The sequence below is a fragment of the Ammospiza nelsoni genome, chromosome 20 (assembly GCF_027579445.1).
Source record: "Ammospiza nelsoni isolate bAmmNel1 chromosome 20, bAmmNel1.pri, whole genome shotgun sequence".
NCBI classification, from domain to species: Eukaryota; Metazoa; Chordata; class Aves; order Passeriformes; family Passerellidae; genus Ammospiza; species Ammospiza nelsoni.
In genome coordinates, this window is record NC_080652.1 from 4342580 (window position 1) to 4368860 (window position 26281).

At 48.3% G+C, this 26281-nt stretch overlaps 1 protein-coding gene across 1 annotated transcript in view; it reads right to left on the reverse strand.

The window, feature by feature from the left end:
• ASTN2 (astrotactin 2) overlaps positions 1-26281 on the reverse strand; it is a 358016-nt gene that overhangs the window by 162983 nt on the left and 168752 nt on the right. Inside the window, exon 11 of the mRNA XM_059486464.1 lies at positions 2103-2253. Coding sequence (XP_059342447.1) covers positions 2103-2253 — 151 coding nt within the window. The remainder of the gene's footprint in view (positions 1-2102; positions 2254-26281) is intronic.

The window sequence follows — 26281 nt, forward strand, 5'->3', positions numbered from 1 at the left end:
CCCACAGGGAGGAGATGCCCTCCAGGAGAATGCTCCTGCTGCTCCTCCCTTGTCCCCTCACCGTACATGCTCCAGGCTCTTCACTCACAGCCTCAGGCATTACAGAAGCTGAGCTCTGTTTTCCCCAAGTAACACGGTTTTCCTTTTCTGCCTCTCCACATGCCACCACTGGGGCTGTAATTTATTGACAACTTCTATCTTAATATGTCCTGACTTTAAAAAGAGGCACCACTTCCCAGAGGCGTGAGGTGATCAGAGCCCTGATTGCTTCTGACAGTGCCTGGGCAAGGATGTTGGCATTCAGAGCAAAATAACACCTCAAAAAATGGGGAAAAACACCCCAAAAAAGGGAGAAAACACTCCAAAAAAAGGGAGAAAACACCCCAAAATACTAGAAAGGCAGTTGTTACCTGGAAAAGGAGGTAAAGAAAAAAAATAGCAATGGGAAAATAAAGGAGGAAGGGGAGAGGAGCAGCAAGGGGGAGGTGGCACCAGGTTGCTGGTGACACATCAGACTGTCATGCTAAATGGCCTTAACAAGCAACCTGAGAAGGGGATAATGAAAACGCCTCCCCCCCCCGGGACAGCACGGCTCCAGGCTGACCTTTCCCAGCTGCCATGTACAAACATCTTCAATAAATAAAGAGACACTTACCTCCTGTCTCTGCTGAGACAAGAGGGATGTGGAGAGGGGGCCCTGCCTGCAGTGGTGTGAGGGGTTCCAGGGGTTTGGGAGCAGTGAATGTGTGGTGGAGGGGATGGTGGAGGACAGCTCTGGATCCCCTTGGGGGTCACCAAGGCTTCCTGGCAGGCAGGGTCTTGAACAACAGACACAAAGGGATGCTCCAGGTTTGCCCCACCCAAGACTCTGCCCTGCGTCTCTGCATGGATTCACACAGGCTCCTCAGGCAGGGAAGGGATGGCTTTGATGTCTGGGAGAGGCGCTGAGCTCTGCTGCTCCCAGCTGGAAGCACAGCAAAACCCCTCTGGGCACCACCAGTGCCTGGGAACAGCTCCCTGGAACTGTTCACAGCCAGGCTCTGGGTAGCCTGGTCAGTGGAAGGTGTCCCTGCCCACGGCAGGGGGATAGCACGGGATCACCTTCAAGGTCCTCTCCAGCTCAAATCCTTCTACGATTCTAGGATTCAGAGCTTTGGCACACCCATCCCCTCAGCCACAGGAAGCAGGAGCAGGTCACATCTCCTTCTGGCTTGTCCCCAAACCAGAGGACAGCCCTGAGGACCCTACAGCCCCAGTACCAACTCCACAGCCTCAATATGTACCACACAGCCCCAGTATGTACCTCAAAGCCCCAATACCAACCCTACAGTCTCAGTACTCACTCCACAGCCTCAGCAACTACCCCACAGCTCCAGCACCTACCCTACAGCCCCAATAGTCACACTAGAGCCCCAACACCAACTCTACAGTCTCAGTACTCACTCCACAGCCTCAGCAGCTACCCCAAAGCTCCAACACCTACCCTACAGCCTCAGTATGTACTTCAAAGCCCCAGAATGTACCCTACAGCTCAAAACCTATCCTACAGCCCCAGTACATACCACACAGCTCCAGCACCTACCTTACAGCCCCAGCACTCAGCCAACAGCTCTAGCACCTAGCACACAGTCCCAGTACCTATCCCATAGCACCAGTGCCTCCTCCACAGCCCCAGTACCCACCCCACAGCCCCAGTATGTGCCCCACAACCCCAGCACCCACCCCACAGCCCCAGTATGTGCCCCACAGCCCCAGTACCAACCCCACAGCCCCAGTACCAACCCCACAGCCCCAGCACCCACCCCACAGCCCCAGTACCAACCCCACAGCCCCAGTATGTGCCCCACAACCCCAGCACCCACCCCACAGCCCCAGTACCAACCCTACAGCCCCAGTATGTACCCCACAGCCCCAGTACCAACCCCACAGCCCCAGTACCCACCCCACAGCCCCAGCACCCATCCCACAGCTCCAGCACCTACCCCACAGTCCCAGCACTCACTGCACAGCTCCAGCATCTATCCTACAGCCCCAGCACCCATCCTACAGCCCCAGCACTCACTCCACAGCCCCAGCACCTCCCCCAGAGCCCCAGCACGTACCACGCAGCCTGTGGAGTCCACCTTGCGGTCCGACACGCACTTGAAGTTGCGGGTGCAGCCGCCGTTGTTGCGGGAGCAGTCGCGGACGGGCCCGAAGGAGGAGAGCAGGTCATTGATGGTCTCGAAGTAGGTGGACAGCATCGCTTCTTCCCTTGGAGAGAAAAGCACCGTTAGGGCTGGCAGGAAAGGGCAATGCACAGGGAGCTGCTCTGGTAAAATCCCTGCTTAGAGATACTGAGCCAAGGGAAACTTCCCGCGAAAAATGTGTATTTTTATATTTGCTTTTTTTTCACAAATATTAAAATGAATATTGTATGTGTTATGTTAGAGAGTGATGTTGTATTAATTTTCTTCAGCAGTATGTTAAATATAGTTTTAGGTTATAACATAATGTTAAAATGGAAACTATGCTATGTAAGATATTTTTTTAAAGAAAGGACTCGCAGTGAGATAGCAGCCACAGGACACCTGAATCTTTCAGAGAAAGAGAATTTATTGCTTTTTTATCAGAAGAAATGAACTTCTTCCTGCTTCACTCAGCCCTGAAGAGCAGTCAGGATTAAGAGGAAGAAGCTGACACTGACCAGACAGAATCCTGTGTTTGAATGGAATTCATGCATCATGTATGAGGTGTATGAATATGCAACAGGCTGTTGTTTTTAAGGGTTAATCCTCTGTTAACATGGGTCCTTTTTCAGGCTTATTTTGCCCAGAAAGAGGTACCCAGACTGCCCATAACCCGTTGCTTTTATTGTCTGCTATTGTCCTCAATCCTAATTGTCCAAATTTTTATTGCTCTAATTATATTACTATTTTTAAACCATTCTATTACTATTAAATTTAAAATGTTAAAAACAAGTGGTTGGTGTTTTTCACGCTTCCCAAGGAAATCAGGGGTTTGTGATTATGCTGTTCAATAAACTTTCTGCATAACTCTGGCATCCTTCACATAACCAACCAGTCATGGGGTTTCAAAGATACCATCCACCAGTTTTATGTAAATTAGCAACTGGGAGATGTTTTATTAGTAGCATAGAGCTGGGTGTGAATTCAACCCTACACTACACAACAGAGCCATAAAACTCTTCTTGAATGTTTCACAGCTGGGCAAAACCTCCTTGAGCATCCAGATCCCATCACCCAGCATCACCACCATCACCCACATCCACCCCAGGGACACTGCCATGTCATCACAGGCCCCCAGCCGGGTAATAATTAGCATTGACTCCATCATTCACAGAAGACTGATCAATCTATTAATTATTCATCATTATTAAGAAACTCATTGGTTTTATAGACAGTTATGATACACCTGGACCTAATTGCTCCTCCAATCCAAACACCATCACCACTGACTAATTAAGAACATTAATAACATTTGTTTGGTAAACAAATCTCCATAGCACATTCCACACACAACAATAGGTGCAGCAGGTTAAGATAATAATTGTTTCTCATTCTTTCCTCTGATCTTCTCACAGAACAATGCCTGGGAAAGTTGTGTTTCTTTCTGTGGCCAGAGAGCTGCTGCCACACTGCCAAAGCTGGAAAGACACACAGAACTTGGCTTTGTGCTTGCTGGGATGTGGATGTGGAGCAGATAACACAGGGGTGGGTACAGGCACAGCTCTGTTGCTCTGCTCCAGCCTATGATGGGCAAAGCTCCAGGCACTGCTGTGTTGTGACACCCCTCAAGCAAGCAGCATGAGCACCCAGGAATAATTCCAAGGCCCTGTGAAGCCTTGGGAAGCTCTCAGCCCTGCCTCTCAGAGCTGCACACGCAGCAGATTCCGCCTGTGACAAAGCATTCTGCTGGATTCCTGCAAAAGGAACACACATGCTTGTCAAGAGCTTTAAGCATCTCCAAGATATTTTTTTCATCTTCAAAGCACAGTTTATACGTTAACCAATACCCACAGTGCATCCTGGGCAACAGAACCCATCACCTGACAGGAGAGAGACAAAGTGATCAAAGAGGGAGGGAGGTCACAGAACAAGGCACTGATGGTGACAGACTTGACCTCCACAGGCTGTTTATCAGATCTTTACCCACAGCAGGCTGCAAATTAACCCTGACCCCTCTGGCCTCAATACCCCTGAGGCAATGCTGGGAGTCACAGCTTGGTTTATTCTCCTTGAGCCTCTCTCCTGCTGGGCCATCAGCACAATGACCCGATGCCCATCTCTGCTGTCCCTTTTTGGGGGTGTTTAATGTGAAAACAATCTGCCTGGCAATGAAACAGCACTAGAGGAATATTCATCAGCCCTGGAAGCAGCCCTGCATCCTCTATCAGCAGAGGGCCCCTGAGCTCACATGCCGTCACACTCACGCATGCAGCCCTGCCAGCACTGAAATCATGAGTCAGGCATTAAAAAAGAATATAATGCAACTGGCACCCAAATGATGAGATTTTAAAAATAAATCAATTGCTGTGCTGCTTTGTTTTTTGTTGGTTTTTTGGTTTTTTTTTTTCTTTTTCTTTTTTTAATATTTTCCTCCCCTAAATTTGCTTTAGGGTATAACCAAGCTTTTCCCTGCAAACTCAAGGGCTAGAAACTCCTCAGAGACCAAACCCAAATAAAGCCCTATGCAGTATTGACAGCATGATTATTTTTTTTTAAGATTGAGGATTTCAAGGCACTCACAGGATTCCAAAAGTTGGGACTGTCAATAAGGGAAACACCATTAAAAGCAGTGAGAAATAGTAAATTGGCACATCCGCATGGGCTGGGGTGGATGAGTTACCTCAGCACTGGGGCAGCTCTGTTCTCACTGTGGTGTCCCGCATAGCAAATCCATGTCTGTGCTGCCAGCTCTCACCCCAATTAAAGCTTCCCAATTAACTTTTCACTGATAGCAATCAAGCTCCTGATACTCTCCCTTTCTTGGCCCACCTCCTAGATTTTCCAGCATTTTTGGAGACGAATCTCCCTCTGTCCTTTCTTGGTCATGTTTCAAATCTCTTTAGAGGCCGTTTTCCATTAGCACTCTGTTCCCTCCAGGATCTGCAGCTCCTCTGAAATGAGGGAGTGAGAAAGGCAGGATATATTAGATCAGGGCACATATTTCTGCTGGAGAGATGGGAGGGGAGGAACGAGATATTATTTACTAACTAACCCCACTGTTTATTAATGTAGGGAGAATTATTTTAGAAAAGCCAAAACCAACAAACCGTGACAGCTCCTCCACCACCCACCCCTAAAGCTCAGCCCCATCTGGTCCTCCCAGGGGGTTTCTCATTGTGGGTGGACAGCAAGGAGAACCATGCTCCCATCCTCCCTCCTGGCTTCTCCACTGAGCCACCACACAACCCACATGCCTGGAAAGAGAAGGTGAGGAGCTACTTTAGGTGGTGGAAAGGAGATTCTGGGCTGGGTCCTTGCACAGGATTGCTCCAGAGAGACAGAATTCTGTCAGGAGACATTGGCTCATCTCACATGGCACCAGGCTGGGGCTGGCAAGGGCAGCTTGTCATGCTTTAATTAAAACTTGGAAGCACAAAGCAACCTCCTGCCCTGGGGAGGGCTGAGGATGGGAATGGGAAACTGGCTCTCCAAAGCCTGGCATAATGGATGACCCCTGCCAGAGCCCAGGAAGGGCTGGCGAGCTGGAACGAGCCATTACGCACATTAAAATATTAACCTCGCTGGGAAGTGTTCAAGTGCCACCTGTGAGAGGAGCAGGGTGAGGGCAGAGCTCTGCAGGATCAGTTCTGTGTGGCCATCATTCCATTAGGGGAGCTTCACTTCCACACAGAGCCCTGACAGGGGCGGCAGCTCATGAGAGCCTGGTGTGATGCTCAGAGCAAGCTGGGAGCAAACTTCACTTTCATCTGCCTCTGGAGGGGCTGGAGGAGCCAGGCTCAGCGCAGGCAGGCACTGCCAGCCTCAGCAGCTCCTCTGAATTGTGGCAGTGAAGAGCAGTCATTAATTACCTGCCTTCTCCCACGTGGCATGGAGCAGATCATTTTCCACCCACACAGCTCTGCCAGGGATCCCTGCCTGTCCTTCCCTGCCCCCTGTATGGGGCTCCTGCTCTCACATCCCAGAGCCAGCCTGTCACTATAGCACACCAAAGAACACAAGCACACATTACTGTTCTTAAGGTGAAGGAAAAAAGGGAAGTTTATTTTTTGACTCTAACATTTATCGTTTTCTAAAAGTGACAGCGGATTGGAGGGTGACAGTGACACCTCTGCAATGACACTGGTCAAGCTAACAGTTTATTAACTCTCTCTTCTTCTATAAAGGAATGTAAACAATGAGTTATTTATAGAAAGTGTGTGAGAAAGTTCACTATAAGAATGTCAATATCAGAAGGCTCAGAAAATCTTAAAAAACCAGGGTGACATCAGCAGTGCCAACACATGGATCCCAGCTGAGGGTGCACTGCAAAACTCATAATCATGTTTTTTTATAATTGTATATAACCCATAAAAGGCAGGGGACACTTGGGGAGGGATGGCAGCATCTGGCCAGCACTGCAGGGAGCCCACTGGGGACAGCCAGCCCCACCATGGCCTGGGTGCCAGATTAGACCAGCCCTGATGGATGAATCACCTGCCCTGCAGGCACAAGCTGCCTGCAAAAGAACAGCTCTGGCTCTGCATCTCTTCCAGTGAGTAAGCCCTGGATCTGACAGGGAGGGATGGAGAAGGACAAGCTCTGTGTCCTGAGTACATTAAGGGACACAGGGAAGCTGCTGGTGGCCCTGGCTGCATCCAGGGAGCGGGCAGGGCTCAGCACCTGGGAAGGATGGGGAAATCCATCAGTGACCAAAGCTAGTTCTTGTCAAAAAGGGCATTTTGGAGAAATTATGCAATTTGGGCAGCATAATTTCTACTGCCAGATCCTCTCCACAAGCCCATGAACATCTATGAACACACACACACACACACACACACACACACACACATTCTTTAACTCTCCAGCTCTCCCAAAGGCACCTGCAGACACCCAAATGATATAGTTATAAATGAAACACACACTCCTCTCCCTGCCAGGACTCTCTGAACACACACCCAGCATCAGTAAAACCCAATTTATTATCAACATCTTGTGGCACAAATGCCCAGCGTGGTGCAGCACACCAGAACTCCCCTCCTGACCCTGCTCCCATCCTCACACAGCCCCATTCCACCTCCCACCACCTGCACTTGCCTGGATTCCCTCAGAAACACTTTTTTCCACTCTCTCCCTTTGTTGCAGGCCCCCTTAATGAAGCAGATTCACTGACAAATACCGCTGGGGGTTATTTATTCATGAAATACCAACACCGAGCAATTCTCAGAGCCTCCAAAGCACTCATCCCAGAATAAGCTCCAGAGCTTTGCAGTGGCTCTTCTCTCCAGCTCATCCTGAAGGGGATTAGTGGGTGTTATCCAACTCTGCTGCCCCTTTTTATTGCCTGCTAATGGTTAAAGACTTCAGTGCCTTATAAAGTTCACCATCGATGAGAAAAATAAAGAAAAGAATGTGAGTTGGAGACTAAGCCAGTGCCATCTGCTCCCTGAGCTGGGTTTGGAGAGGGATCAGGGTGGGAACTCGAGGTTCAGGAGTTTCTAGAGACAGGGCCCAGTGGCAGCACAGGGTGTGATGTGTGCAGCTTCAGCCAGAGCTGCCCAGCACAGCCCAGCCAGGAGTAGGAGGGCTCATGCCCAGCACCTTGTGCTGTTTGCTGCTTCTATTGAGCAGGGAACTTCAGAGCTGCTGCCCCTGCAAACCAGGACAGAGCAATTTTCACCCAGATTCTGCATTTTTCAGCCCAGCAGCTGCCTGCCTGAGCAATTCTGAGCAGCTCTCCCACGATGCCCTGGAAAATTCATCACAGAAATGGGCACGAAGGGTGAGCAACACATGGATCCCAGCTGAGGGCGTACTGCAAAACTCATAATCACATTTTTTTGTAATTATATATAACCAACAAAACCCCAACGCTGCAGCTGCAAAGCTCAGATTCAGAAGCAAAGAATTGATCAGCACATGGGACAGGGACCTTGGCTGCAAGTGGAGCCTTTGGGAGCCCTTGGTGCCATCACCTGCAGCCCCAGCACTGACGCCGACAAGTGGGGCTATTTACAAACCACAAACGAGATGGGGCTGCTGTGGAACTGCCTTGAGCCGTTTTATTTTCCAGCATCAGTCTCATTCCATGGTTATGACAATGGGAAGATGCCAGCAGCTCACATCCCAGGCAGCAGACACAGAACTTAATGTTACAACTCACTTTATAAGCTTCTTGACCAATCACACAAAGCAAAAGCACATTGACAGTAGTTCTATCCAATCACCATAAGCACAGGTACCTTTGGTTAAACAATGCTTGCTTATTTCAAATACAATACCTGCTTGTGAGCCTTAAAACACAATGCACAGAGCTCTATTATTAAGCTTCAAACTTCCTAATATCTTGCTAGATAAACTTTCTGTAGTTTAGAGAGTTATTCTAGACAAGCGTTAATCCACAGACCATTGTTCTATTTGTCCTCGGTTTTCTACAGTTTAAATAATTTTTCTGCTGATCAATTTCATGGCTGCTGCTTAGCTCCAATCACAATTTTGCTGTCTCTGAGGCCAGCCTTTTGCAGCTTTCCCAAAAGCCTCTGAGTTTGTGGATTCCCACACAGCACATGGCATTCCTGCCCTCAGCAAAGGCAGAGCCACCCTTTCCCCAGGAGAGTCCCCTCCCAGGACCCCCTGTGTGTCACCAACATTCATTTTTTCTCCCAGCTTCTGTGCTCTGGGGGTGATGATTTTCTTCACATTTTAGACAGGCAGCCAAGGCAACAAGAGAAGAGGATGGGAAGTGCTCACCGCTGCTGGATGGCCAACTGAAGATGCTTTCCAAGTTATTTTTAGTACTTTTAGCACTTCCCACACTCACACTACAATTCCAGCTGGGTCTGCTGCATTACAGGCTCAGCTGTTCTGTAGTGAGAGCCATGCAGTTATACACCCAAATGATAATGAAAATGTAATAAATGATCACCTGAGAAAAGTGGTCTCCAATTTAAATGCACAGAATATGTTTGTTTTTTTTTCTGGGATTTCTGTTACTCTGCTCATTCTAGTCTGCCTTGGATTCATTCGTACACCAGTCCTAAGGTAAGGAGGAGGATAAGTGAGGAGGTTCAGGTAAAGGTGAACCTTTCAATTTTTATTCTGCCTGTAGCCAGACACCATTCTCTCTACAGCCCTTTCCTGCATCTCTGCAACATTTAATCATGGATCACAGAAGGGTTTGGGTAGGAAGGGACACTAAAGCTCATCTTGTTCCACCCTGACATGTCAGGGACACCTTCCACTGTCCCAGGGTGATCCAGCCTGGCCTTGGGCACTGCCAGGGATCCAGGGGCAGCCCCAGCTGCTCTGGGCACCCTGTGCCAGGGCCTGCCCACCCTCACAGGGAAGGATTTCTTCCTGACATCCATATCAGTGGGGAATGCAGCACCCAACTCCTACAGCACTGAGTCATGAGCCAAGCAAGTCCATCCCCACACTGACCAAGCTGGAATGCTCTGGAAAAGTTAATTCCCATCCCCAGCATTGGAGGAGCTCATGAGGTGGTGGCAGCTTCTCACCTGAACACTTAACAGCCTGAAACTTTGGCATGCTGCATCTCCTGCCTTTAACCAGGTGTCCCTGTGCTGTGCCTGCATCAGATTTATTATTTCATGTAGGAAAAAAGTGATTTTTCTGCCCACTACACCGACAACCACTTTTCAGCCACTGTAATAGTACTGGAAGTTTTGAAGCAAAGCCACTATGCAGGTCCTCAGCTGGGAGAAATCATCTTCACTTGAGTGACACTGGAGAAGGCATTTCAACGGTGCTGTGCTGACATTCCACAGCTGATGAGCTGCTTGCTATAAATTTTCTGGGTAGTCTCGCTTCTTGTGGCAATACTATAATAAACACTTGCAAAAACGCTCTCCCAAAAACCTTGAGGTTGAAAGTGTGAAAAATTCCCCACCAAGCATCAATAATTTGCTGGAGATTCAATAAAACCACCCCTCTGCCAGAGCGGTTTGAAGCTCGCTTCTGCAAGCAAAGGGCCAGGAATTTAATTACAGCAAAGCAAAGCAAAAAAAAAACAAACACACTGGGACAAAAGTGAGCTGGGAAAGCACATCCCAAGGGATGCTGGGGTTCACAAGGACCCTGCACCTCACTGCAGACCCCTCAGAGCCAGCACAGCTCTGCCATGTGAAGGAGCAGGGTATCACAGAGGAATTAAACTAGATAGTTTTAATTCTGAGCATTTTTCTTGCTTCAGGGAAGGTTGTGGCAGCAGTTTCAACCCTGCACAAGCCAAAGGAAATGCAGGAGGTGCTGGCTCAGTCTCCCAGGCAACGTCAGTGCTGGGAGGGTTAAGAAAAGGCACATGAGCCTTCAGAGGGATGGCAAGGCACGGTCAGGAAGTGCACTGGGAATTGCATGTGCTGGTACCTGCTGCAGCCTGTAATCCATCCCAAATTCAGCAGGATGCATTTCCAGCGTTCTGGATGCTCCTGTGTGCCAGGAACCTCAGCAGCAAAATGTGGGGTGGGGTGGGGTGGGGTGGGGTGGGATGGGATGGGATGGGAGAGGAGTTTGGAGTACTGAAGGTGTGGGAACCCAGGACATCCCTCTGGCTGTCCTGAGCAGCCCAGACCCCTGCCAGGGGGCTCAGAGACCCTGGCACAGAGCCCAAAACACCTGTGGGTTTGATTATGACCCGTGGAGCAAATTACCAACCTTACATGAAGATCAGCAAGCCACAACAGTTTGGGTAGAAAAACAGTGAAGTTATCACAGGGTGGAAAAGTAGATTTTGGGGTTTTTGGTAGTAACAAGTACAAGTAATTGTAAACATTGTACATGTAGTTTTTAGTATAAAGACATAACACCGCCCTGGGGGCAGGCAGAGTGCCTGGAACTGTCCTGCTGGATGGACCTCAGTGGGGCAGGAGAAAGAATTTTATAGATAAGACACAATAAACGACCTTGAGACTGAGAAACGAAGAGCCCTGACTCATTCTTCAAGCACTGGGCTGGGAAAGAGACTTTTAAGAATCTCAGGGTTGCAGTGACCCAGAAAGGCCCTGAGATGCAGATGTTCTCAACGGGACAGAAATCCCAAAACAAGCACCTGGGGACAGCAGCCAGGAGGAAACCCAGCACTGCCAAGCATTGTGTCCCCCCTGACCACCCAGCAGATGTGATGGGCACTGCCAGGGACACACCAAGGTCCGTCAGGCATCCAAGCACGGAGCCATCACACTGGCCTGGGCACACAGAAAAGGTGCAATGCAAGGAATTATCGGTGATGCCAGGACAACCTTAATGCAGTCTCCAGTAATTTTGCCTTTGATTAAGGTGTTGACTCCAAGACCACATCCAGAAGGGTTATCCTAAGGACCCATCTCTCCCCAAATAGCAAAGGTGATGGTGCCAGGCTGCAGCCAGGAGCTCTGGGATGCCTGAAACAGTCCAGAGCTGTTCAGGCATCCCAAACCCCACCCCTGGGTACCTACAAACACCCACAGCTCCTCAGCCCCCTGCAAATGACTTCCTCTGCAGCTTCTCAGTATCTTGTTTTCTCTTCCTTGGAGGACACATAGCTCCTACTTTATTGTACTCTATCCAGGCACTGTTCTGCATGCACAATTACTTAGCTCCTCGTGGCTGGCTTATGCTTTACTCAACACCAAGAAGCAGCAGTATTTCACAACAAATAAAGTGATTAAGTTCCAAATCTCCCTCTTATCATTCCCATTTTACAGACAGGGAGCCAAAGCACAGGCACAGTGATGTAAAAAACATCCACTCCGTTACGTGCACCAAATCTGAGACATTTAGATGAGATTTTTCAGAGTGCTTAGCATTAAATGACACTTTCCCTCCTCAAAGTACAGCTCTCATTGACTTCAGCTGAAGTTTTTACAGCTTCACATTAATGCAGATCATTCCCAGAGCAGGTTCATCAGCCGTGCTGAGCGAGGCAAAGGTGAAAAACTAGGATATGATCATGCCATTAAAGAGGATTCCATAATGCATATGCACAGAGGGGCTGCCTGAAGGCTGCACAGCAAACCAACCCTGGCACTTCCAGCTCTGGAGTTCTGCAAACTTGATAATATTTGTTAAACAGGAGCTGTTGGGGGTTTAATTCTGGGCAGGGAGAAAGGTGTTCAGCGTGGACAAAGAGGATATTTTCCAGCTGTAGGATGCAGAATCATTCCACCTTTGGTGGGCAGAGCTCTCCCTGGGGCAAAATCACCTGGGCAGGCTCCTCCCTGAGTGCCCCCTGCCCTCCCACTGCTTGTCCAGTGTTGGGGAAGATGAAACAGGAAAGCCTTATAAATATGATTGTCTGGCAAAAGGTTTTGAGAATATGGAAACTAGAAGTGAGATTGAAATGAAAGCAAGCTTTGAGATACTTTAGTTACTGAACAACTGGAAAACAATGGTGTGGCCAGCTGAAGGTGATCTCCTTTTGATGGAACAACACCCTCTGCTTGCAGACAGGCCCAAGGCTCAGAGCAGACCCTGCAGCTTGGCAGAAGGGGCCCAAAGGGGAGTTTTTAGGGTTTAAAATGTAACACAGTGTGGTAATGTAATGATTCTTATAGGCTGTATGTAAACGCTATAGGATTTGTACCTTGTACTAGATTGGTTAGTGAGAATTAGAATACTCAACACAGAATAAGATTTATGGTATTATAACGGGAACCTCGCTCCCTTACCCTCTTGCTCTCCCACCCTCTCACCCTCTCTCCCCTCTCTTCTCTCATTCCTGCTCTGAGCTGTGTTTGGCAGCTCCCAGCAGGGCCCTGCACCCAGGCCCTTTGCAATAAACCCCAAGTTCCAGCCCTGGCTGCAGAGATCTCTCGTCTCTGTCCATCCCCACCATCCTACCCCCCAATATTCCAACAGTCCAGTATGTTCCATTCCTCTCCCCCACCCTCCCAGCTCCCCCAGCAGCCCCAAACTGGGTGGTTTTGGCCAGCTGCTGTCTCTGTGCTCAGGGATGGACAAATTGCTGCTGGCTTTCAAGGCTAAAGCCAAACAAGGCTTCACGCTGTGTGCAGCAATTCGAAAAGCAAGTTTTTCAAAAAAGCACTTCTGAGCTGGACAAATTAAGGCAATTCTTTGCCTCTAAAAGAAAGGCCCTCCACAAAATGCCTGCCTCAATCCTCTGCAACAGTGTTGCCTGGGGCGGGAGAAACAGAAATCTCAGAAGAAATAAGCAATCAAGCAAAAGGGAGACAGAAGGCCTGAGATTTCTCACCCTAAATTATTACAGGCTGAAAACATCATGAGATGGGTCAGGCCTCTCCAGGACCAGGCAGTGATTGCAGCCCTGCCCAGGCAGGTTCAAACACAGCACAGATTCACGTGGATTCCAGGTGACATGGCAAAAAAGTGTCATTAATGGCAAAATTGCCATTAAACTCATTGCTGTGAGGAGCTCTGGGCATCTCCTCACCACCTCACCTGTATCCACTCCAATGTGGGATGTCACATGCTGGAGAGAACAGGAGCATCCAGACACCCTCCCCCTGGCTTTGCCCTTCCAAGCCATCAGCAAACCAAGATTTCAGGTCCCAGCTTGTCCGGCATTCCCAAGGCATGAGCTAAAGGATTTTCCCATTTAAACCAGGTATATATTCTAGCTCAAACAGGAACTTGGCTGTGCCAGTTTCCATCTCTCCACCCTGCTTCCCTGGCTGAGAAATTGGGAATTTGCTTGCTGGTGGGGCCAGAAAGACAAGAGAGAAGGTGGAAGGACCCTAAGCCATGTACAGCATCCATCCCCTGCTCCTGGGCCCCACTGTCCCCCACAGAAGCAGAGATGTCCTACACTGTCCCATGGGACACATCCAGTGTGGGGCTTTGGTCATCCCAAGCATTTTGCAATGGCAAGCTGGAAAATGCCAGCTTGGAACTCAGACTTCTGCCTCTGCTCAGGCATGAACGACTCACTGGGGTTTTCCTTCTCTTTGACACCATTTTGGGGTATTTTATACAAGTTTTTTTGTCCTAGTGGGCTCTTGTGGATCTGATTCTGGAGCAATTCATGAGGACCATGAGGAAAAGTTGGATTTTACAGGGAAGCTGGGAGAGGGAGGTGCCACAGTCCAGACTCAGCCCCTCTCATTGCCCAGCCACTGGGAGGGGGTTCCAATACACAGATAAAGTGTCAAGATGTGGTGCTGATAAGCACTTCAGAAACGCTGATAGAATTAGATGGGATAAATAGGAAACAGCCAGGGCTGCTGGATCAGATATCCATGTCCTGATTTTTCACAGATGTTCCCATCGATCCGCTGGGAACAGACAGCCCTGAGCTCCTCACAAACAGGGTGCCAGGGAGCAGCCAGGCAGGAATGGCTGCTGGGAATGCAGATCCCTCTGGAATGCTGGCTGCAGGCAGGTCTGTCAGAGCTCAGTGCATCCCTCTGGGTACCCAGAGCTGCTGAGGACCCCGCCGAGGGGCTCGGACACCCTGGCACACAGCCCAGAGCACGTGGGGATTTGATTGTGACCCCTGGAGCAAGTTGCCAGCTTTGTATGAGGACATGAAAGTCACAGAAGTTTAAATAGTGTAATAAAAAAATTATCACAGGGTGAAAATGTAGATTTTAGGACTTTTGGAATGGAGGTTTTGGGGACAAGATGGAGGGACCTGGGCGTGTCCAGCCTTTCTTCTTCTTCTTCTTGTTCTCCATTTTCTGCAGTGATGTTGGCACTTTGAGATTGGTTTAGAGTAGAAGCTCACTGTCTAACATAGGTGATAAGTATTGGAAAGAAATTGTAAATATGTTATATTTAGAATAGAGGTTCACTGTCTAACATAGGTGATAGGTATTGGGAATTAAGTGTAAATATGTTATAGGTAGTTTGTAGTATAAAAGGACAACACAGAGTGCCTGTGGCTGCCCTGCTGAGCAGATCTCGGCTGGGCAGAAAGAAAATTTTATAGATAAGAATTAATGAACAACCTCAAGACCGAAAAGTGAAGAGCTCTGACTTGTTCTTTGGACGTGCAGACTGAAACAGAGACATCCTGCACATCTCGGGGCAGCAATTAACAACCAAACTCTGAACCAGCTGCAGGAACCAGCTCTGAGCACCACAGCTCAGCAGAGCAACACCAAGCTCCGCCATAAAGCTCCATCCAGATGAACCCTGCTGAGATCCCCACATCTGGGTGACCTTCACCAACCCCTCTGCATCCCAGGAATCACTGGATCCCAACTCTTGTAGCTTCCAGCCATGGCAGAGGGTGAGCAAGCTGCCCATGGCAGAAAACTTCACACAGCTGCAAAATGAGAGGGGTGAGAGCCCACAGGAAGCAAAAATGAAGGTTTTTATTTGGAAACAAACCTGTCAGCTGTATTACAGAAAACATCACACACCTGGGTCAGTTACTAAGGATAGAATTAGAAATGCTGATAGAATTAGATGGGATAAATAGGAATCAGTCTGGGCGGCTGGATCAGATATCCATGTCCTGATTTTTCACAGATGTTCCTATCGATCCGCTGGGAACTGGGTGCCAGGGACCAGCCAGGCAGGAATGGCTGCTGGGAATGCCCTGATCCCTCTGGAATGCTGGCTGCAGGCAGGACAGCCCTGCAGGAGCCAGCCCTGAGCACCGCAGCTCAGCAGAGCAACACTAAGCTCGGCCATAAAGCTCCATCCTTCTGAGATCCCCAAATCTGGGTGACCTTCACCAACCCCTCTGCATCCCAGGCATCACCAGATCCCAACTTTTGTACCCTCCAGCCATGGCAGAGGGTGAGCAAGCTGCCCACGTCAGAAAACTTCACACAGCTGCAAAATGAGAGGGGTGAGAGCCCACAGGAAGCAAAAATGACGTTTTTTATTTGGAAACAAACCTGTCAGCTGTATTACAGAAAACATCACACACCTGGGTCAGTTACTAGGGATACATTTATGCATATACATCCATATAAGCATAGCTTTGCTGCTATATATAGCACCTTCCATCAGCAACACTCACTGGCTCCAAAAAAAGCCAGATGAATGTCCACAGACAGAGGAACTCAAGCACAACCAGCTTATTTACAGCTCATTTCCACAAGTACTCTTTGAAGTTAGAATCCAATTAATTTTATACCTGGGGAGAGATTTGCATTGGGTTCTCCATCTGTCTGGGCAGGTTTTTCAGAAGGGCTTGGCTCTATCTAGGCACCTGAAGCAGACTGGGTTTCCCAAGGTGTTTGTCACAAGGGCAGCACTCTGTTCTGGAAGCCACTGAGCCCTTCTGAGGACACTACATCCAGGGGTTTGGTCTCCAGAGGTGAGGAGCAGCCTGACCTGCTGCTGCCTTTGGTAGGCACCCATCCCACCCCTCCCTGGAGATGCTGGCACCTCAGAGCAAAGAATTTCCTGCCCTGGAGAAAAACAGGAGTTTGTGATGGTTTGGATCCCTGAGCAAGCTCAGCCCAGGATCAGAGACACCGCTGCTGGCTCAGGGCAGGTGATGGGGAAGGGCTGGACCACCCTGTGCAATGGGCACATCTCATAAAATCACTTTGGTTATTACCTAAAACTGCAGCCACACTGCCAGGAGGGTTCTGTCACAGACACATTTTTTGAAAAATCCTTTCCTTAGGATTTTTTCTCCTGAGAAGCTGGGAGGCCTCAGGAACAAAATGTAAACAATGATTATCTGCTGCTGTGGAATGCAACAGGTGCATCTGGGATTGGTCTCATGTGGTTGTTTCTAATTAATGGCCAAGCACAGTCAGCTGGCTCAGACTCTGTCCAAGCCACAAGTTTTTGTTATTCATTCTTTCTTTTTCTATTCTTAGCTAGCCTTCTGATGAAATCCTTTCTTCTATTCTTTTAGTACAGTTTTAATATAATATATATCATAAAATAATAAATCAAACCTTCTGAAACATGGAGTCGGATCCTCGTCTCTTCCCTCACTCTAAGACCCCTGCAAACACCACCACAGCGTTCCTCTTCTGCCTGCCCTGCAAAGCTGTGCCCCTCTGGCTGTGGGCACTGCCTGGGCATACCTCAGAGCAGCCACACACTGACCAACCCTGCAAACTCTTGGGGCAGAGCCTTGTTCAGCCCTGCACTCACTGCAGGACCACCCTCCCTCCTTCTCCTGCACATCATACTGCACTCACCACCTTTATTTCAGTGTTTGTCTTAATTGAGAAGACTAAATGGAAAAGCCTCCATGCTAATCAAGGGGGTGAGAAGGACGCCCAAAATGTAATTTGCTTCCTTTAAAAGACATTAGAAGGGCTTCAATTCTTGGGGAATTGGCCATTCCTTCAGTGATCTGTAATCCCCTCAATGACCCATGGGACACCTGCCACTAGCCCAGGGACAAATGTCCCCTCAGTGACACTCATATTCCCTCAGTGACACTCATATTCGCACAGCATCACCTGGGGAGACACCTCTCCCTCAGTGTTCACTGTGGTCATTACAGATTACCTCAGATTTTCTTTCCAAAATATTCCTTCAGTCCCTTGCAGATTACCTTAGATTTTACCCCCCAAAAAAGATCCTTCCAGCCATTAAAAATGGTTTTATCACAAAATTTATCACCTCAGGTTTTATCACAAAATTTTCTCTGCCCAACCTCCCCAGATTACCTCAGATCTTTCCCCAAAACCAACTTTCTTCCCCCAGAAATCCTAAATCACTGCTTCAATTCTCTTCAGCGAGCCTTTCCTGATCTGCAGTGCCATGAATCACATCCCACATCCCAGCATAAACCAGGATCTCACAGCCTGCGCATCTCTGATCCAGGCAATGGCTGCAAAACACCAATTTTGGACTTTTGAGGAAGAGACAGAGCTCCAAATGCTCATGAAAGCCCCAGGGGCCAAAGTTTCCCAAGCAAACAGCTCCCACAGGAGCCCTGGCTGCAGCATCCCCTGGCTGTAATGAGCTGCCCCACAGGCTCCCTCCTGGCTCTGCAGCTCGTGGGGTAATTGCTGCACATTTTTAGCCTTGCCTGCAGCCATATCGTACAGCAAAGGCTGCCAAGCTGTGTCCAGGGCCAGGTGTGTTCAGGAAAAAAAAGAATAAGCAGCATCTAAAAAAAAGAAGGGGAAAAAAAAAAAAAAAAAAAAGAAAAAGGAGTAAAATCTGATGCTAAATCTGATGCTAAACTCTGTTGCATCCAGTTTTTTTTTTTGGATGAACCAAATTGGCTGCCATTGAAGCAAATGGCAGATGAAGAAAACATTGACTTTCTGCTTGGGTCAATAAACAAGATAAATTGAGTGTAGAGCTGGATGTGGGTCAGGGAACATCATCATTTGCCTATGGAGGAGAGAGGGTTAAAGGCAGGGAGGCTGAAGCAGGGCATGGCTGTATCCCATGTAAGGGTGGTTCAGCTGGGAGCTCAGCACTGGCAGGCAGGAATTGTGCTGGCTCTGCTTGGAACTGTGCCATGGGACTGGGTCTGATGCATTTAAAATAGATGATCCCAGACCCAAATCCTGAGATCTGGGGACAGGGGATTGCATTCCTGCAACTGAGCATCTGCTGGTGCCAGGGGCTTTGTCCAGAGTGGGTACACAGCCTGTGCAGGGCTGAGACCTGAGTGCTGCTGGTCCTGGAGTGTCCAAACCAACCCTGCCCCAGCCCTGAGAGGCCAAGCATGGGATTCAGCTCATCCACAGATACACACAATTGGTTGCTCCAAACTCACAGGGAGAAATTGGCTCATTTGTGGGTGATCCCCTGTGACGGTGTTCACAGGGGTTTTCAGGTGAGGGAAGAGAGGAAAATGTTGACTCTATGTTCAGAAGGCTTGGTTTATTATTTTATGATATACATTACACTAAAACTGTATTAAGAAGAAAAGAAGGACAAGTTTCATCTCAGAAGGGTAGCTAAGCTAAGAATAGAAAGGAATGGAATGATAACAAAAGGCAGCTGTCTTGGACTCTGTCTGAGATAGCTCGGCCTTGATTGGCCATTAATTACAGACATCCAAGGTGGGCCAATCAAAAAATCCACCTGATGCATTCCACAGCAGCAGATAATCATTGTTTACATTTTGTTCCTGGATCCTCTCAGCTTCTCAGGAAGAAAAAATCCTAAGAAAGGATTTTCATAAAAAGATGTCTGTGACAATCCCCCTGCCCTAAGGCAGTGAAAAGGAGCTGATCCATGCCCTGAGTCCCACAGAGCAGATCTCCAATGGTTAGAGAAGGCACCCTTGGGGATTGGCTTAGATACAGACCTAGAGGTGCTCTACGCTACTCCTGAGCACCATTAAATCAGTCCCTGCTTGTAATAGATTCCAGGGAGATGGAACAGTGAGGCCTTGACATCGCCAACAGCATCAGACAGGTAAAACACACCTGGGGGAGACATGAAAGGCCTGCAGCAGAGCTGCACAGTGGCAGAGGTTGCAAGGAATGCATCAGGGAGCCAGTCCCACAGTGATGAGAGCCACAGGCAGGTGTGATGGGAACATTCCTCCCCTCAGGCCAGCCAGATCTCAGCCATCAGGTTCCTTTCAGTTGCCACAGCGTGTCATGGTGAAGGATATTAGGTTTGAACCACAATTCACAGCGGTGTAGGACGTGGTTGTCACCATCCCTGCCTGATTAGATCTGTCAGAATCCATCAGCAGGAACTTTGCCTAGGAACCCTCTCTCCAGCTGCACATTTAGCAACAGGAGATTGATGACAGCAGATTAAAAAGAAGGGTAAAAAAGAAAGACAAGAGCATGTTTGCACACTGCAGGACCACCCTCCTTCTCCTGCACATCCTACTTCCCTCACCACCTTTATTTCAGTGTCTGTCATAATTAAGAAGACAAAATAGAAAAGCCTCCATGCTAATCCAAGGTCTGCCTTGAGGGGCTGAGCAGGATGCCCAAAATGTAATTTGCTTCCTTTAGAAGAATTAGAAACAGCCACACAGACATGTGGTCTTCCATGGTCCCACCCCAAACCCTGCAAACCACCAGAGAGCAATGGGTGAAGATCCAGGAGCATCCCTCAGGGTCCAGGGCAGCCTGCAGGCAGAGAGGGGACTGTGAGCATCAGGAGGGCTCTCAAAGGGGCAGGGAGTGAGGGAGGGCTGGTCCCCTCCCCAGTGTCCATAGCAGGATGAACCCATGGCAGGATGAACCCCACTGCTCATCCCTCAGCTGTCGGGATCTCTACTGGTCAGAGTGACTGTGAGAAAAGTTAGAAAATCTCTTTTCCCAGCCTGGTGTTTGAAGAAGGAGTCAGGGCTCTTAATTTCTCACTCTCAAGGTTGTTGATTGTATCTTATCTATAAAAATTTTCTCCTGCCCTGCCCAGGTCCATCCAGCAGGACAGTTCCAGGCACTCAGCCTGCCCCCAGGGCAGTGTTATGTCTTTATACTAAAAACTACATGTACAATGTTTACAATTACTTTCCAATACCTATCACCTGTGTTAGACAGTGAGCTTCTACACTAAACCAATCCCAAAGTGCCACCATCACAGCAGAAGATGGAGGCCAAGAAGAAGAAGAAGGAGAAAGGCTGGGCACACCCAGATCCCTCCATCTTGCCTCCTGAACCTCCATTCCAAAAACCCCAAAATCTACTTTTCCACCCTGTGATAACTTCATTAATATTCTACCTAAACTCTTGTGGCTTGCTGATCTTCATCTAAGGTTGGTAATTTGCTCCACGGGTCATAATCAAACCCACAGGTGTTTTGGGCTCTGTTCAGGGTCTCTGAGCCCCCTGGCAGGGGTCTGGGCTGCTCAGGACAGCCAGAGGGATGTCCTGGCTCCTGACACTCAGCCTGCCCCACTTCACACCGCAGCAGCGAGAGAGCGATGCCAGCCCGGTGCCCTGTGAGGAGAGGCGATCATCACCCAGAGCCTCACCCAAAATACAAGCCAAAACTCCCCTTGGACTGCACACACAAAGGTCAAAACATTGATTTTTCAGCCAATAAGCAGCAGCAGAAGAAAACCTCTGCAAATGTGACTCTTGGAAAAAGAGTCAAGCTGGAGGTTTTTGGAGGCAGAGCTAGCTGGAGAGGCAAACCTGGGGATTTCTGAGCAGGAAAACAGTCAGTGGTTCTATTTTTGCCATTTCATCCAAACAAACTTCATAGCAAAGGGGATCATAGCAAAGACTGAGCTTTACATGTTTCTCCAAGTTTTCCTCCCAATGCAAGGAGCACTGCAGAGCTGGAGCACTGCCTGGTCACTGGCCTGAGGGCAAGGAACTTGCTTTTGGCATCTGCACTAATTCATATTAGAAGATTCTCATTTAACTTCAGCAATATTCACCTCCATCTATCCAAAACCAAACTGGGTGTAAAGAAATGCCAATGACATCAGAGCTCCTGAGGGCCTGCCCTGCCACAGGAGAGCATTCTCAAGAATAAAGCTCCGAGCAGGAGCTGGCATTTGGGATCCTCTGCAGCCCCAGAGGGTGAAACACTGTCTGACAGTGGGCAGGCTGCAGAGTGTGCCAGTGCTGCAGCCTCCTCATCTGTAAAACAGGGACAACAGCAGCTACCTGCCTCCCACTGTGCCACACAGTTAATTAATGTTCCTTTGAGTTGGGAAGATTAAAAGCGGCGTAAAACCGCAAAATAGAGGTTTATTATTGTTATGAATGAAGCCTCCACTCGTTCCATCAGTGCCCCTTACAGCAGTGCTGCTGCAGACACTGTGAATTGCTCCCAGTGGCTTCACTGCTGCTGGCATTTAGGGGTTTGACTGGAGACTTCCAAGGAAGAGCTTTGAACATCTTGGGGAAGAAGAAAGAGAGAGGGAACAAACAGAAATTTCCACCATGTTTTATGCTTTGCACTTGGAGATGATGCTCCCACAATGCTCCCACAATCCTGGGGGCTGGTACAAAACAAACCACAGACAGCAGCATTGTCTCCCTGATTTTTTAAGATTTTCTGAGCCTTCTGATGTTTACATTCTTGTAGCAAACTTTTTCACACACTTTCTGTAAATATCTTGTTTTGCATTCTTTTATGGAGGAGGAGAAATTTGATGGACTGTTGGTGTGTCCAATGTCATTGGAGAGGTGGCACTGTCACCCTCCAATCCACTGCCACTTTTGGAAAACTATAGATGCTGGAGTCAGAAAATAAACTCCCTCTTTTCACCTTGAGAACAGTGGTGTGTGCTTGTGTCCTACAGTGACACAGCATCTCTTTACCTCCTTTTCTCTCCCTCTTTACCTGCACAGGCTGCCATATCCTGGCATGGGGAATTTCAGAGCAGGTTGTACTGTGAGGGCACAGAAACACCAAACTGGGATCACACTGCTTTAGGCAGAGTTTAAGAGACTGCTTCTATTTTTAACAGGTGGGAGAGGTGTAGCACAAGGAGCAAACCAGGGGCAGAGCAATGTGGCCTAATTATGCAGGGGCATGGACAGACCCCTTGTTCCAGCTGTTCCCAGATGTTGGCATCACCCAAATCATGTCCTGTCTCAGGGGCACTGAGGCCACAGGAACCCTCCTCACTCATCCCCTCACCCTGGGACTCTCTGACCCCTAAAAACCTTCATTTACCTTTATCCAATGCCATAAGATCAAACGTGGAGGAGCAGCTGCCCAGTGCCTATCACAACCCCTGAGCCAATCCCCAGTCCCTGTCCCAGTCCCATTTTCTCAGTCCCTGCCCTGCCACAGGTGGTTTTGAGTTGGTAAAACCAGATTAACACACAGGAGAAGGAAGTTCAGGTCCTGATTCAAGTACTTCAGGCAAATCTCCTTTTTCCACCTGCATTCCCTGCATTATTTAACAGAGGACCTGAGACCGTGTTCACGGGGGTCTCAGGGTGAGGGAAGAGATGAGGATCTGACTCCATGTTTCAGAAGGCTGATTTATTATTTTATGATATATATTATATTAAAACTATACTAAAAGAATAGAAGAAAGGATTTCATCAGAAGGCTAGCTAAGAATAGAAAAAGAAAGAATGATAACAAAGGTTTGTGTCTGGGACAGAGAGTCTGAACTAGCTGACTGTGATTGGCCATTAATTAGAAACAACCAACATGGGCCAATCACAGATGCACCTGTTGCATTCCACAGCAGCAGATAATCATTGTTTACATTTTGTTCCTGAGGCCTCTTAGCTTCTCAGGAGGAAAAATCCTAAAGAAAGGATTTTTCAGGCTACAAGGACCAGAATCATTTCTTTGGCTGCCCCTTGCACATCTTCACCCTGCATCCCCCCAGGTAGAACCCCCTCCTTTGAGCCTCTGCAGCACCTGGCATCCTGCTTTGCTGACCCTGCAGCCATCTCTCCATGCCCTGGCACTGCAGTCCTGACCTGGCAGAGCAGCCTGTGGCTCTCCCATGCTCCCAGCACTGCCACTCACCCTCTGCACACCCTTCTAGCACTCTGGCTGAAGCACTGAGGTGCCTGCAGCAGCACACAGTGGCTGTGCTCCTCCCGACAAGCACCTTTCATGTTTAATTCAGCAGCTGCTTTAGTTAATCTATGTTTTAATAATTCATCCCTTCCATCTTAATTTTGGTAGTTGTTGAAAATCCCTAATAAAACATTTAGGGGCTCTTTTACTGGAGCAATGGCATGATTTACTTGATGGAATCCACTCTTTGATGTCCTATCTTAATTCCCTCCCTCCCACCGTGCCTCAATCCTGTTTATCACTGTGCCGGAGGTAAGAGGTTCTTGTCGAGTTTTGTAGCACTTGAGATGCTTGGTCAGCCTTAATAATTCAGCTGCCCCACACAGCTTAGACAAATCTTGTAGCAAAACAGCCTCTCCCTTTTATTAAACAGCTCCCTCTGCCCCCATGGACAGGGAAATGGGCTGGGATGCAGAGCAGAGGGACCAGGCTGAGCATCCCAAGCTGGCAGAAGCACCAGGAAAACTTCACAGGTGCCAACTGCATTGTTGGGAGAATATACAGCCTTTTACAAGGCTTGTATTTCATCCTCTACAGCCCGAATGGGGAAACATGCTGGGTTTCTGCATCTGTAATTGGGGAAGAACAGATGGTGGAGGCACAGTTGGAAGTAATACGGCCATTAAAATAATCTATACAGCTTGTAATTCCCCCTCATGTGGAGACTGAGGAGGGCCTGCCTCTGCCCCAGTGCCCATCCAGCCTGCAGGAAGGGTAGGCACAGGTTTGGGCTTCTTTCTGTTGGTGGGTTTTGGTGGGTTTTACTATTTCCCTTCACCTGGGATGCTCCTATTGAAGTGAGGAGCCAACATCAGAACCACAGCTGCTTCCACTGGGTAGTATTTAACTCCCATGTGCCATTTCCTGCCCATATCACCCACTTGGAGCAACTTCTAGCTCTATACATGTCTTAATGATAGAAAAAGAGCAGGAAAAAGCCCCAAGCATTTCAGAGAGATCAGGGCATCTCCACAGTTAAATTTCAAATGGAGATGATGTGAGAAAGAATTACGGAAAAACCCTTCTGTTGATTGATGAAAATCGAAACCTCTCAGGGAAACACACAGGCTTTGCCATCCTCTCTGTCACCTGCAGGTCCTGAGAGTGAGAAAATGTAAAATAAGAGCAGGAAAGTTGCCCAAAAAAGCCCAAATGTACAGCCAATATATGGAAATTTATGTCCTTGTTCTGCTCGATGTAGGTCATGGTTTCAGAGACCTCTGTGCCCTCCAAACACCCCAACCACCACTTTGCTTGGTACCTTTGATGGATGAAGGTTTTCCTCTAGGGTTTGATTACTGCTTTGTGGCCGATTGTTTTTCCACACAGTCATGCTATGGAAAAAGGTCCTACTTCAATACAAAATTGAGAAAATGGGTGAAACCTAAAAAAAATCACACTGGAAGGTGTAACCCCCTCCTGCTCAGAGCCAGAGGCATCCACATCCTGATTGATGGAGGGATGAAGAAAAGGGAATTGCAGCAGCATCCCCTGGCCCTGAACCCAACACCCCAGGTCCCTACAAGACCTCCCCAGGCAGGACAGAATGATTTTCTCAGGTTGAAACCTCTCTGCTGGGCTTAAAATCTTCCTTGTGCTCACAGAAGCAAATCCAAACCCAACCTCTCCAAATCCTTACTCTGCTCCTGGAACACGAGGGAGCCAGCAGGACGTTACCTTGGCAGCTGCCTTTGCTTTATGGAACTGTAAATATATTTTTTTAATGGGCTGGCGGCAAGAAAGATGTGTTTCCAGGCTCAACAACATCCAAAATTAACTGCAATTCATTTCAGGAGGGGAGGAAGGGGTGGAGGAAGGGGGGAACGCAAGTCTGAAACCCGCAGAATATAAAAGCCTTGAAAGAAATTGCCAAAAATCCCCTGCATCGCTGCCTTCTGGCTCTGGAAAAGAGATTAAAAACCTGAGCAGCACCAGGCTGAAGCAGATGTCACAGAGGCCACCCTGGGCCATGATCATGCTCACAGAAGACTTTTCCTCATTATTATTTCCCAGCCTTTGCCAGCACAAAGATCTGCCCTGCTCCTGGTACACCTGAACCAAGCAGGTGCTGCTGCCTCTGTGACCAGGGATTCCCATCTCTGCAGGGTCCTTGGGGATCTCTAACTTCAACATCAGCATCTCCCCCTTCTCCTTGTCCTACATCTGCAGGGTCCTTGGGGATCTCTGAATTCAACACCAGCATTTCCCCCTTCTCTTTGTCCCAGTTCTGCAAGATACTTGGGAATCTCTGACTTCAACACCAGCATCTCCTCCTTCTCCTTGTCCCAGCTCTGCAGGATCCTTGGGGATCTCTGACTTCAACACCACCATCTCCCCCTTCTCCTTGTGCCAGAGCATTTCTCCTGGTGTGCCTTTGTTAGCCCTGGTGCAGCTCTCTGGCACCTAATTTGAGTGACCCTTTAGTGACTAATTTAATTACCCCGGCCCACAAACTGACAGACAGCTGTTAAAAATGGTTATTGCATTATTAATACGCTCCAGTAATTTCCCATTAAAACTATACTGTTAATAATTTTTTTCCCCTGTATTTCTTCCCTCTTAATTAGTCTATTTAAAACTTTGAAGGAATATTCTTTTTATGGTAAATGGGAGCGTCGAGCAAATTACATTTTTGATTGAATACTTCTGTGATAGGCCAGCAAATAAGACCGTTGAGTTGTTAATTATTGTCAGAGTTTCACACGATGCCTGCTAATGAGGCAGTCAATCTTCTCTGCCATTCCCAGAATATTAATGGAAGCCATTGGTATTGATTT